Raw genomic sequence first — 13,718 nt, forward strand, 5'->3', positions numbered from 1 at the left:
AATGTATCCTTTAAAAGAGCTTTACGGGGTTTGAGCGATTCTGTTGCCTGATTCCGTGTGGTTTTTCTTTACTTTGTGCCCATTAAAAACGAAATTTTTGTTTTAAATAAGTAGTTTTTGTAGCTTTTAAAAGAGATTGAAGGTATTTGAGAGACTCAGTTTCCTGATTCCGTGTTGTTTTTCTTTACTTTGTGCTCATTAAAATCTAAATTTTTGTGTTAAATAAGTAGTTTTTGTATCTTTTAAAAGAGCTTTATGGGGTTTGAGAGACTCGGTTGCCTGATTCTGTGTGGTTTTTCTTTACATGCTGTACATTAAAAACGAATTTTTTGTTTTCTATTATTATTTCTTTTATCTTTTAAAAGAGCTTTACGGGGTTTGAGAGACTTGGTTGCCTGATTCCGTGTTTTTTTTCTTTACTTGGTGCCCATTAAAAACCAAATTTTTTGTTAAGTAAGTAGTTCTTGTATCTTTTAAAAGAGCTTTACGGGGTTTGATAGACTCGGTTGCCTGATTCCGTGTGGTTCTTCTTTAGTTTGTGCCCATTAAAAACGAAATTTTTTTGTTAAATAAGTAGTTTTTGTATCTTTTAAAAGAGCTTTACGGGGTTTGAGAGACTCGGTTGCGTAATTCTGTGTGGTTTTTCTTTACTTGATGCCCGTTAAAAATAAAATTTTTTTGTTAAATAAGCAGTTTTTGTATCTTTTAAAAGATCTTTACGGGGTTTGAGAGACTTGGTCGCCTGAGTCTTTTTGGTTTTTCTTTACTTGGTGCCCATTAAAAACGAAATTTTTGTGTTAAATAAGTAGTTCTTGTATCTTTTAAAAGAGCTTTACGGGGTTTGAGAGACTAGGTTGCCTGATTCCGTGTGGTTTTTCGTATACCTGATTCCGTGTGGTTTTTCGGTTATCTGATTCCGTGTGGTTTTTCTTTACTGGATGCCCATTAAAAACGACATTTTTTTTTTAAATAATTAGTTTTTTGTATCTTTTAAAAGAGCTATACGGGGTTTGAGAGAATCTGTTGCCTGGTTCCGTGTGGTTTTTCTTTACTTGGTGTCCATTAAAAACGAAATTTTTGTGTTAAATAAGTAGTTTTTGTATCTTTTAAAACAGCTTTTTGGGGTTTTGAGAGACTCGGTTGCCTGATTCCGTGTGGTTTTTCTTTACTTAGTGCTCATTAAAAACGAATTTTTTATTGTAAATAAGTAGTTCTTGTATCTTTTAAAAGAGCTTTATGGGGTTTGAGAGACTCCGTTGCCTGATTCCGTGTGGTTTTGCTTCACTTGGTGCCCATTAAAAACGAAATTTTTGTGTTAAATAAGTAGTTTTTGTATCTTTTAAAACAGCTTTAAGGGGTTTGAGAAGATCGGTTGCCTGATTCCGTGTGGTTTTTCTTTACTTAGCGCTCATTAAAAACGAAATTTTTGTTGTAAATAAGTAGTTCTTGTATCTTTTAAAAGAGCTTTATGGGTTTTGATAGACTCTGTTGCCTGATTCCGTATGATTTTTCTTTACTTGGTGCCCATTAAAAGCGAAATTTTTGTGTTAAATAAGTAGCTCTTGTATCTTTTAAAAGAGCTTTACGGGGTTTGAGAGACTCTTTTGCCTGATTCCGTGTGGTTTTTTTTCTTGATGCCCATTAAAAACGAAATTTTTGTGTTAAATAAGTAATTCTTGTATCTTTTAAAAGCTCATTAGTTTATAAGACGGATCGTGAAAATTCCAAAGGTTTGTGTACCAAGAATGGACCGGAAACAACTTCAACCGTGGCCCAGCCCCCCGCGATCATAAATTAAATTATAAAAAGTTTCTTCAACTGAAAGTAAGGAGAAACATCAAAACTCCAATAGACACAAATAGATACTGTTTTGGAAGGTTTAGGATTCATTAACTTTAGTGTTGCCAGTCAAGAGCTGAGTTTGAGAAAATCGTATGACTATCGAAAATTGGAAAAACACCCTCCACAAGTTGACAAGAATGGGATTGTCTTGAGGGGGGACTTTTCCATGGAAGAGGGGGAGGATATTTTTACGTGAAAACAACTTCAACCGTGCCCAGCTTCCCGCGATTAGAAATTAAATTATAAAAAAGTTTCTTCAACTGAAAGTAAGGAGCAACATCAAAACTTAAACGAGCAGAAATAGAGGCTGTTTTCAAAGATTTAGAATTCATTAACTTTCGTGTTGCCAGTCAAAAGCTATGAGTGTGAGAAAATTGCCTGATTATCGAAAAATGAAGAAACACCTTCAAAAAGTCGACAGGAATGGGATTGTCTTGAGGGAGGAATTTTCAATGAAAGAGGTGGAGGGTATTTTTACGTGAAAATAACTTCAACCGTGCCCAGCCCCTCGTGATCAGAAATTAAATTATAACAAAGTTTCTTCAACTGAAAGTAAGGAGCAACATCAACACTTAAACGGGCAGAAATAGAGGCTTTTTCCAAAGGTTTAGGATTCATTAACTTTAGTGTTGCCAGTCAAAAGCTATGAGTTTGAGAAAATTGCCTGATTATCGAAAAATGAAGAAACACCCTCCAAAAGTCGACAGGAATGAGATTGTCTTGAGGGGGAATTTTCCCTGGAAGAGGGGGAGGGTATTTTTACGTGAAAACAACTTCAACCGTGCCCAGCCCCCCGCATTTTTAACATTAATTGGCTGAAAAGTGTTTATTTTTGGGGGGGGGGATGGGTATTAGTCTCTAATAGGCGTGTGTTGACTGAAACCTATAAAAAAAACTATTTCCGTAAAATCCGAGCTAATAAGGGTTTTGACCGTAAACTCTAGTTTGTTTTTTTTTGTAAGAAAATTATGGAAAATACAATTCTCTGGTACAGGTGTGAAACTTAAGTCTATTTTTGGATTGAAAAATAAAACTATATCCGTAAAATCTGAACTAATAATTCAATATTTTCTTTTTTCATAAAAACAAACTTTTTTTTTTAAACTTCGAAATTTTTCAACTTTATTTATTTTTTTCTTTTTGTACATATCTTAAAATGTCAAAATATGCATATGGTTCTAACAATTGTGCTCTATGATTGGTCAGAGACATGATGTGGCTTTCCCACTGGTATTCTATGACCGGTTATTGACACCACCTAGTCTATTGCATGTATTAAATCAGTACTTTTTCGCAGTGGAACGATAAACACATAAGTCATATCTTTAAAAAAAAAGTGAAGATAGAACATTTTAATAGAGTCTGTTCACATAACAAGGTTATTGTAGCATTGAATGCCGACAAGGAGAATTATTTAAACTATGAAACCAGTACAAGTGGTAGCACTATCGGAAACGTATGCGTGCGTTGTCATGACAGTGAGAGTTTAGGTTTCTTTGGAGCACCCAAGAATTTCTATTTTACAAATGCTGGATATGCGAAATTATCATTTCCAGAGATGATTACACTCACAGAGAATGCTAACATAAAAATAATTGTTGATGATAGAGAACAACTCCTTGCTGCTGCTGCAGGTAACACATTACCTACGGATACATCCAATCATCACCTTTCGGGTATTAGCATTCAACGGAAGGCTAATAAAAGAAAGGCCTACTCTGCTACTAATATCGTAAACCATATCTTGTTTACGTGCCGAAACTGTTACCTGTGTAAAAATAATGTGTTAATAGACAGTGAAATTGTCATAAAAATGAAAATGGCATTGTCAGAAAATATCACTACGGAATATAATGATGAAACGATGAAAAACAAAGCACCAGCAAACGTTACTGGCATTGATCAAACAGTCTATGAATCAAATAATACCAAAGACGAAAAACATATTGAGCTTGTCGATGACACACCAGTAAAAATTGTGTATGATTCAAAATGGAATAATGATTATTCTACTGATTACGAACTAAGAGAAGAGCAAGATTTTAGAGTAAGCTAGCATATCGAACGTTCGTTTTTCAAGCAGACTGTTTTTCGAGCCAAAAATAGACTAAAGTTTCAGATTTGAACCAGAGAATTGTATGTTTCATAATTTTCTTACAAAAAACTAGAGTTTACGGCCAAAAACCCTTATTGGCTTAGATTTTATAGAACTAATTTTATTTTTCGATATGAAAATAGACTAAAGTTTCAGATTTGAACCAGAGAATTGTATTTTCTATTATTTTCTGACAAAAAACTAGAGTTTACGGCCAAAAACCCTTATTAGCTCAGATTTTATAGAAATAGTTTTATTTTTCGATCCGAAAATAGACTAAAGTTTCAGATTTGAACCAGAGAATTGTGTTTTCCATAATTTTCTTACAAGAAACTATAGTTTACGGCCAAAAACCCTTATTAGCTCAGATTTTATAGAAATAGTTTTATTTTCCGATCCGAAAATATACTATAAAGTTTCAGATTTGAACCAGAGAATTGTATTTTCCATAATTTTCTTACATCTTTGGAAATGGTCAACGATAACAAACATGTTTTCGACCAGATGGGTTTTTTAAAGCAGATTTTATAGAAATAGTTTTATTTTTCGATCCGAAGATAGACTAAAGTTTCAGATTTGAACCAGAGAATTGTATTTTCAATTATTTTCTGACAAAAAACTAGAGTTTACGGCCAAAAACCCTTATTAGCTCAGATTTTATAAAAATAGTTTTATTTTTCGATCCGAAAATAGACTATAAAGTTTCAGATTTGAACCAGAGAATTGTATTTTCCATAATTTTCTTACATCTTTGGAAATGGTCAACGATAACAAACATGTTTTCGACCAGATGGGTTTTTGAAAGCACATTCAGCATGGCGTGCGCTATTTTTTTTTTCAAAACTTAAACGGGCAGAAATAGAGGCTGTTTCCAAAGATTTAGAATTCATTAGATTTTGTGTTGTCAGTCAAAAGCTATTAGCTTGAGAAAATTGCCCGATTTTCGAAAAATGGGGAAACACCCTCCAAAAGTCGACAGGAATGGTATTGTCTTGAGGGGGGGGGAATTGTCCTTGGAAGTGGGGAAGGGCATTTTTACCTGAAAACAACTTCAACCGTGGCCCACAATCAGAAATTAAATTATAAAAAGTTTCTTCAACTGAAAGTAAGGAGCAACATCAAAACTTAAACGGGCGGAAATAGAGGTTGTTTCCAAAGATTTAGGATTCATTAACTTTAGTGTTGCCAGTCAAAAGCTATGAACTTGAGAAAATTGTCTGATTAGCAAAAAATGAGGAAACACCCTCCAAACGTCGACAGGAAGGGTAGCGGCTTGAGGGGGGGGGGGAATTTTCCATGGAAGAGGGGACGGGTATTTTTAAAAGAAAATAACTTCAACCGTGGCCCGCAATCAGAAATTAAATTATAAAAAAGTTTCTTCAACTGAAAGTAAGGGGCAACATCAAAATTTGAACGAGCAGAAATAGAGGCTGTTTCCAAAGATTTAGAATTCATTAACTTTCGTGTTGCCAGTCAAAAGCTATGAGTGTGAGAAAATTGCCTGATTATCGAAAAATGCAGGAATGGGATTGTCTTGAGGGGGAATTTTCCATGGAAGAGGTGGAGGGTATTTTTATGTGAAAACAACTTCAACCGTGCCCAGCCCCCCGCGATCAGAAATTAAATTATAAAAAAGTGTCTACAACTGAAAGTAAGGAGCAACATCAAAACTTAAACGGGCAGAAATAGAGGTTTTTTCCAAAGATTTAGGATTCATTAACTTTAGTGTTGCCAGTCAAAAGCTATGAGTTTGAGAAAATTGCCTGATTATCAAAAAAAGAAGAAACACCCTCCAAAAGTCAACAGGAATGAGATTGTCTTGAGGGGGAATTTTCCATGGAAGAGGGGGAGGGTATTTTTACGTCAAAACAACTACAACCGTGCCCAGCCCCCCGCATTTTTAACATGAAATGGCTGAAAATTGTTTTTTTTGGAGGGGGGGGGGGATGGGTATTAGTGTTTCATAGGCGCGTGTTGTCTGAAACCTATAAAAATAAACTATTTCCGTAAAATCCGAGCTAATAAGGGTTTTGACCGAAAACTCTAGTTTGTTTGTTTTTGTAAGAAAATTATGGAAAATACAATTCTCTGGTACAGGTGTGAAACTTAAGTCTATTTTTGGATTGAAAAATAAAACTACATCGGTAAAATCTGAACTAATATTTTAATATTTTTTTTTCATAAAAAAAAACTTTTTTTAAACTTCGAAATTTTTCAACTTTATTTATTTTTTTCTTTTTGTACATATCTTAAAATTTCAAAATATGCTTACGTTTCTAACAATTGTGCTCTATGATTGGTCAGACATGATGTGGCTTTCCCACTGCTATTCTATGACCAGTTATCGACACTACCTAGCCTATTGCATGTATTAAATCAGTATTTTTTACGCAGTGGAACGATTAACACATAAGTCATATCTTTAAAAAAAGTGAAGATGGAACATTTTAATAGAGTTTGTTCACAGAACAAGGTTATTGTAGCATAGAATGCCGACAAGGAGAAGTATTTAAACTATGAAACAAGTACATGTGGTAGCACTATCGGAAACGTATGCATGCGTTGTCATGACAGCGAGAGTTTAGATTTCTTTGGAGCACCCAAAAATTTCTATTATACAATTGCTGGATATGCGAAATTATCATTTCCAGAGATGATTACACTCACAGAGAGTGCTAACATAAAAATAATTGTTGACGATAGAGGACAACTCCTTGCTACTGCTGCAGGTAACACATTACCTACGGATACATCCAATCATTAGCTTTCGGGTATTAGCATTCAACTGAAGGCTAATAAAAGAAAGGCCTACTCTGCTACTAATATCGTAAACCATATCTTGTTTACTTGCCAAAACTGTTACCTGTGTAAAAATAATGTGTTAATAGACAGTGAAATTGTCAGATAAATAAAAATAGCATTGTCAGAAAATATCACTACGGAATATAAAGATGAAACGATGAAAAACAAAGCACCAGGAAACGTTACTGGTATTGATCAAACAGTCAATGAATCAAATAATAATAAAGATAAAAAGCACGTTTAGCTTGTCGATAAAACTCCATTAAAAATTGTGTATGATTCAAAACTAAATAAATATTATTCTACTGATTACAAACTAACAGAAGACAACAGCTATAGTATCAAGAAGAAACATGATGAACCATTTAATGGAACAGATTCAAAATGTCCAAAGTTGTTCATTGATATTAATAATGTATCATAATATATATTTTTCGTATTAATATTCTACATGACATTATTTCATTAAAAATATATTATGCATTACATTGTTATGTGTTCATTATTCTTAGAGTAAGCTAGCATATCGAACATTCGTTTTTCAAGCAGACTGTTTTTCGAGCCAAAAATAGACTAAAGTTTATTTTTATTAATAATGTTATTCAAAAATAGACTAATATTATTAAAAAATAGTGTTGTCAGTCAAAAGCTATGAGCTTGAGAAAATTGCCTGATTATCTAAAAGAGGGGAAACACCCTCCAAAAGTCGACAGGAATGGTAGTGTCTTGAGGGGGGAGGGAATTTTCCATGGAAGAGGGGACGGGCATTTTTACATGAAAACAACTTTAACTGTAGCCCACAATCAGAAATTAAATTATAAAAAAGTTTCTTCAGATGAAAGTAAGGATCAACATCAAAACTTAAATGAGTAGAAATAGAGGCTTTTTCCAAATACTTAGTCCTTATTAGCTTTAGTGTTCACAGTCAAGATGTATGAGCTTGAGAAAATTTTCTGATTATCTAAAACTGGGGAAACACCCTCCAAAAGTTGACAGGAATCGTATTGTCTTGAGCGGGGGAATTTTTCATGGAAGAGGGGAAGGGTATTTTTACATGAAAACTACTTCAACCGTGGCCCGCAATCAGAAATTAAATTATAAAAAAGTTTCTTCAACTGAAAGTAAGGAGCAACATCAAAACTTAAACGGTCAGAAATAGAGGCCGTTTCAAAAGATTTAGAATTCATTAACTTTAGTGTTGTCAGTTAAAAGCTATGAGCTTGAGAATATTGCCTGATTGTCGAAAAATGGGGAAACACCCTCAAAAAGTCTACAGGAATGGTATTGTCTTGAGGGGGGGGAATTTTCCATGGAAGAGGGGAAGGGTATTTTTACATGAAAACATAACTTCAACCATGGCCCGCAATCAGAAATTAAATTATAAAAAAAATTTTCTTCAACTGAAAGTAAGGAGCAACATCAAAACTTAAACGGCCAGAAATAGAGGCTGTTTCCAAAGATTTAGGATTCATTAACTTTAGTGTGTAAGTCGTCACTTGGTTTTTGCATCGTCTCTGTCTGTGTGTGTCCTCTCTGTGCATGTGTCGTCACTATGTGTGTGTCGTCTCCGTGTGTGTGTGTCGTCTGTGTGTGTGTGTAGTCTCTGTGCATGTGTCCTCGCTATGTGTGTGTTGTCTCTGTGTGTGTGTATCAGCATAAATTCCACTATTTAATGCCCCCCTCCGGCACGCCGGAGAGGGGCATTAAATAGTGGAATTTATGCTGATCAATTTTCAGCCATTTCATGTTTAAAATGCGGGGGGCTGGGCACGGTTGGTTGTTTTCACGTAAAAATACCCTCCCCCTCTTCCATGGAAAATTCCCCCTTCAAGACAATCTCATTCCTGTCGACTTTTGGAGGGTGTTTCTTTATTTTTAGATAATCAGGCAATTTTCTCAAACTCATAGCTTTTGACTGGCAACACTAAAGTTAATGAATCCTAAATCTTTGGAAAAATCCTCTATTTCTGCACGTTTAAGTTTTGAGGTTGCTCCTTACTTTCAGTTGAAGAAACTTTTTTATAATTTAATTTCCGATCGCAGGGGGCTGGGCACGGTTGAAGTTGTTTTCACTTAAAAATACCCTCCACCTCTTCCATGGAAAAGTCCCCCCTCAAGACAATCCCATTCCTGTCAACTTTTGGAAGGTGTTTCTTAATTTTTCGATAATCAGGCAATTTTCTCAAACTCATAGCTTTTGACTGGCAACACTAAAGTTAATGAATTCTAAATCTTTGGAAACAGCCTCTAGTTCTGCTCGTTTAAGTTTTGATGTTGCTCCTTACTTTCAGTTGAAGAAACTTTTTTATAATTTAATTTCTGATCGCGGGTTGCTGGGCACGGTTGAAGTTGTTTTCACTTAAAAATACCCTCCCCCTCTTCCATGGAAAATTCCCCCTCAAGACCATCCCATTCCTGTCGACATTTGGAGGGATATTTCTCCATTTTTTGATAATCTGGCAATTTTCTCAAGCTCATAGCTTTTGACTGGCAACATTAAAGTTAATGAATCCTAAATCTTTGGAAACAGTCTCTATTTCTGCCCGTTTAAGTTTTGATGTTGATCCTTACTTTCAGTTGAAGAAACTTTTTTATAATTTAATTTCTGATCGCGGGGGGCTGGGCACGGTTGAATTTGTTTTCGGTCCATTCTTGGTACACAAAACTTTGGGACTTTCACGATCCGTCTTATAAACTAATGAGCTTTTAAAAGATGCAAGAACTACTTATTTAACACAAAAAATTCGTTTTTAATGGGCACCAAATAAAAAAAAAACACGGAATCAGGCAACAGAGTCTCTCAAACCCGGTAAAGTTCTTTTATAAGATACAAGAACTACTTATTTAACACAAAAATTTCGTTTTTAATGGGCACCAAGTAAATAAAAACCACACGGAATTAGGCAACAGAGTCTCTCAACCCCCAAAAAGCTCTTTTAAAAGATAAAAGAAATACTTATTTAAAAAAAAAAATTAGTTTTTAATGTGAACTAAGTAAAGAAAAACCACACGGAATCAGGCAACAGAGTCTCTCAAACCCCTTAAAGGCCTTTTAAAAGATACAAAAACTACTTATTTAACACAAAGATTTCGTTTTTAATGGACACCAAGTAAAGAAAAACCACACGGAATCAGGCAACAGAGTCTCTCAAACCCCGTAAAGCTCTTTTAAAAGATACAAGAACTACTTATTTAACACAAAAATTTCGTTTTTAGTGGGCACAAAGTAAAGAAAAACCACACGGAATCAGGCAATAGAGTCTCTCAAACCCCGTAAAGCTCTTTTAAAAGATACAATAACTACTTATTTAACAAAAATAATTTGTTTTTAATGGGCAACAATTATAGAAAAACCACATGGAAACATGAACCCAATTTTCAAACACTACGTATATATCATTTAAAATTTAAAAGAAATAAGTATTTTCGAAAAAAAAATCGGTTTTAATGGGAACCATTTCAATAAAAACCACGTTGACTCAGGCACGCCAGTCTCTCTAACTTCCACAAGCTAATTTAAAAGATTGAAAAACAACTAATTTAACAAAAAAAATTCGTTTTTAATGGGCACCAAGTAAAGAAAAACCATACGGAATCAGGCAACCGAGTCTCTCAAATCCCGTAAAGTTCTTTTAAAACATACAAAAACTACTTATTTAACACAAAAATGTAGTTTTTAATGGGCACCAAGTAAAGAAAAACCACACGGAAGCAGGCGACCGAGTCTCTCAAACCCCGTAAAACCCTTTTAAAAGATACAGAAACTACTTATTTAACAAAAAAATTTTGTTTTAATGGGCACCCATTAAAGAAACACCCTAAATCAGGCAACCGAGTCTCTCCAACCTCGAAAAAGCTCTATAAAATTATACAATAACTACTGATTTAACACAAAAATTTCGTTTTTTATGAGTACCAAGTAAAAAAAACTCGGAATCAGGCAACAGATTCTAACAACCCCAGCTACTCTATATTAACATACACGCAAACTGCATATATACCAAACCAATTTTGTTTTTATTGGGCTCCAAGAAAAGAAAAAAACCACAGAATCAGGCAACCGAGTCTCTCAAACTCAGTGGCACACTTTTAAAAGATACAAGAACACATTAATTAACACAAAAATTACGTTTATATTGGGCACCACGTAAAGAAAAACAACACGGACTCAGGAGAAAAAGACTCTCACACTCCGTAAAGCTCTTTTAAAAGATACAAAAACTACTTATTTAACACAAACAATTTGTTTTTAATTGGCACAAAGTAAAGAAAAAACCACACAGAATCAGGCAACCGAGTCTCTCAAACCCCGTAAAGCTCTTTTAAAAGACACAAGAACTACTTATTTAACAAAAAAAAATCGTTTTACTTCTTCGTATAGTATAACGTTAAACTATTTTAAATTGACAACACTGTCCAAACATCGTTTGTGTATTATACAGTACATATCGAAGTATTTACAAATGCTAAACCCTTTTCTTTATCAGAAAAAAAAATGCCAATTGCCAAAAAATTCTTTTGTCAAGGTGTATAGAATCACACATTTCCATCCTTTGTTTTCTTAACCCCGATAAGACGCATGCCAATGTTGTCTGGAATCATACTCTCAAAACTTGTTTGACCACATTATACCTTGCCATTAAACCAGTCTAGTAATCTGCCTTGGAAAGGTGCCAAGGAACGTAATCCACCCAAATAACACAGGAAGGAACATAAAGGCTCAGAATAGCATGGGAAGGAACATAAAGGCTCAGAAGTATAAGGTACTACTCTACTGAAGTTAAAGATAGTTTACTAAAGATTGTGAATATGATTTTTGAAAAATAAGAAGTACTTTAAAATACTTTTTAAAAACTTTAAGTTTAATAAACTTTTTTTAAAAGCTTTAATAAACCCCTCTCTAAGAAATGAGATAAGAGTGAGTGTGGCCACTATAAAGGCATTAGCCTGGTTTCTTTAAGAAGCAAATCACTTAGTATGATGATGCTTTTCAGACTTAGAGATGCTGTAGATAAAGTTTAAGAGAAGAACAGTGGTCTTACAAAGGGGATCAGCTGCTCCACTATCAAATACTTTCTACTGGATGTAATGAATAGCAAGCTTAAAGATAGTGAGCAATGATAATCGACTACCAGCAAGGAGAAAAAAAAGGATAAAAAGGGCAATTGGGGCTATGAAGGAAGTTTAGTACTAAGAGTAGGGAAATGTCAAATTCACTGTAACCTTAAAAGTCTCCTTGAAGATTCATAGCTCTTCTTCTCTTTTTTAAATCCTTTTTAATAATCCCTTTTATTTTAAGGTCTCCATCTTAAAAACCAATGAAAATCGCATTTTAATACTGGGAGAACTATTGTAGATTTTTTACTGAGGTTGGTCAAAATATGTCGTCACTATTTTAGAATGATATCATTAAAGAAGACAAAAGTCAAATTTCCTCAAATCTTTATAATGATGGTAGTAGTTTTGTTTTTGAACCGGTTTCCCAAAATGATTTGAAGAAGATTGTGAATTCCTTGGGACCATCAGAGGCTCCTGCTATTGATCACAGGCCAAAACGTGTTCTGAAACATATTTTGCCGGTGGTATCTCATATTTTAATTTTTTTAAATCAAGTTGTCTTTTCAAAAAGGAATTGTTCCAAAAGGTCTAAAGAAAAGCCGCATTATACCTTTGTATAAGTACGGAAATAAGGAGGAGATTAATAATTACCGCCCTATTTTAATTATATCCGTTATTTTGAAGATTTTTGAAAAAATAATGCATGATAAAACTAGTAAATTTGCGGAAGAAAAAGAAATAATACCACCTAGCCAATATGGATTTCAGAAAAGGCATTCGACGGATAATGCAATTACCTATTTTATTTGTACTTTTTAAAAACTTTAAAAAAACTTTCTAATTTTAATAATTTTTTTTTTTAAACTTTAATAAACCCCTCTCTAAGAAATGAGATAAGAGTGAGTGTGGTAACTATAGCTCTCTCTCTCTCTCTCTTTAGTTGGATCCACTACCATCTTAGTGTTTTCTGTAGCTTTAACCGAGGTTTAACATCAGCTGCAAACGAGGTTAACACCAGCTGCAGGTTAACACAAACAGGTAAAAACCAGCTGCAAACGAGGTCAAGAAAAATTTTGCAAGAAAAAAAGGCCTTTCTATTGGCTAAATACTTTTTTATATACTACAGCTCCTTTTCTTTCATATTTATCTGTCCTCCATTGTTTACTATTTTCTCATATATTTATTCTTTTGTGTCATTTATGGGCCAATGCTCGTATTTTCCCATCTTTTATGGCATTCTTTTGTGTTCTTACTAGTGTAATATAATTATATATCGAGTTAAATTTTGTTTTGTTTACGTTCCAGAGTTAGATCTCTTGTTTTATGTCTGATCTTCTAGGGATAAGAGTCAAAACACTACGCTACGAGAGGCCTATGAAGATCTGAAACTCAGTTTAGCCCAAGCACATGCTGAAAATAAGAGGTTAGAGTTAGCAAGCGATGTTTCTCGATATAAGTCAGAAAATCAGTTGCTCCGTGATCATATCACCAGATTAGAGGTAACAAATTCAAATCTGAGTAAAGAGAAATCAAATATTGAGCAGCTATTGGAAGAAGCTGAGACTGAAAAGGTTTCACTCTTCGACACTCTTCAGAAGGTCATACAAATGACAGAAAATGATTTAGACAAGGTACTTTTCATTTTTCCGCAGAATAGGTTTTACCGTTACCGTTAATATGTTTTACCGTTGCTGGTTGATAGTGGACACAATGCATAGTGGAGTACTATGTATTATGTGGAGTACTATGAGTGTATACCAGACGATATAATCCATACACATGAGAATGGGTGCATGGTGGCTCTGAGTCTTCTTCATTTCTAAACAGGCATCTTTCTATTTTGCTTTCTATTTGGCTGAATATTGATTTTTGAGTTAATATAGCTCTATTTGGCTGAATATTGGTATGCTGCTCAGCTAAG

General features: G+C 34.2%; 1 protein-coding gene across 1 annotated transcript in view; it reads left to right on the forward strand.

The window, feature by feature from the left end:
- The window catches only part of LOC148941491 (uncharacterized), a 313,283-nt gene that overhangs the window by 276,744 nt on the left and 22,821 nt on the right, over positions 1-13,718 (forward strand). The window contains exon 2 of the mRNA XM_089104710.1: positions 13,137-13,428. Within this exon, the coding sequence (XP_088960836.1) occupies positions 13,137-13,428 (292 nt within the window). The remainder of the gene's footprint in view (positions 1-13,136; positions 13,429-13,718) is intronic.

The sequence above is a fragment of the Artemia sp. Qi Xiang Cuo genome, chromosome 18 (genome assembly GCF_049724085.1).
Source record: "Artemia sp. Qi Xiang Cuo chromosome 18, ASM4972408v1, whole genome shotgun sequence".
Taxonomy (NCBI): domain Eukaryota; kingdom Metazoa; phylum Arthropoda; class Branchiopoda; order Anostraca; family Artemiidae; genus Artemia; species Artemia sp. Qi Xiang Cuo.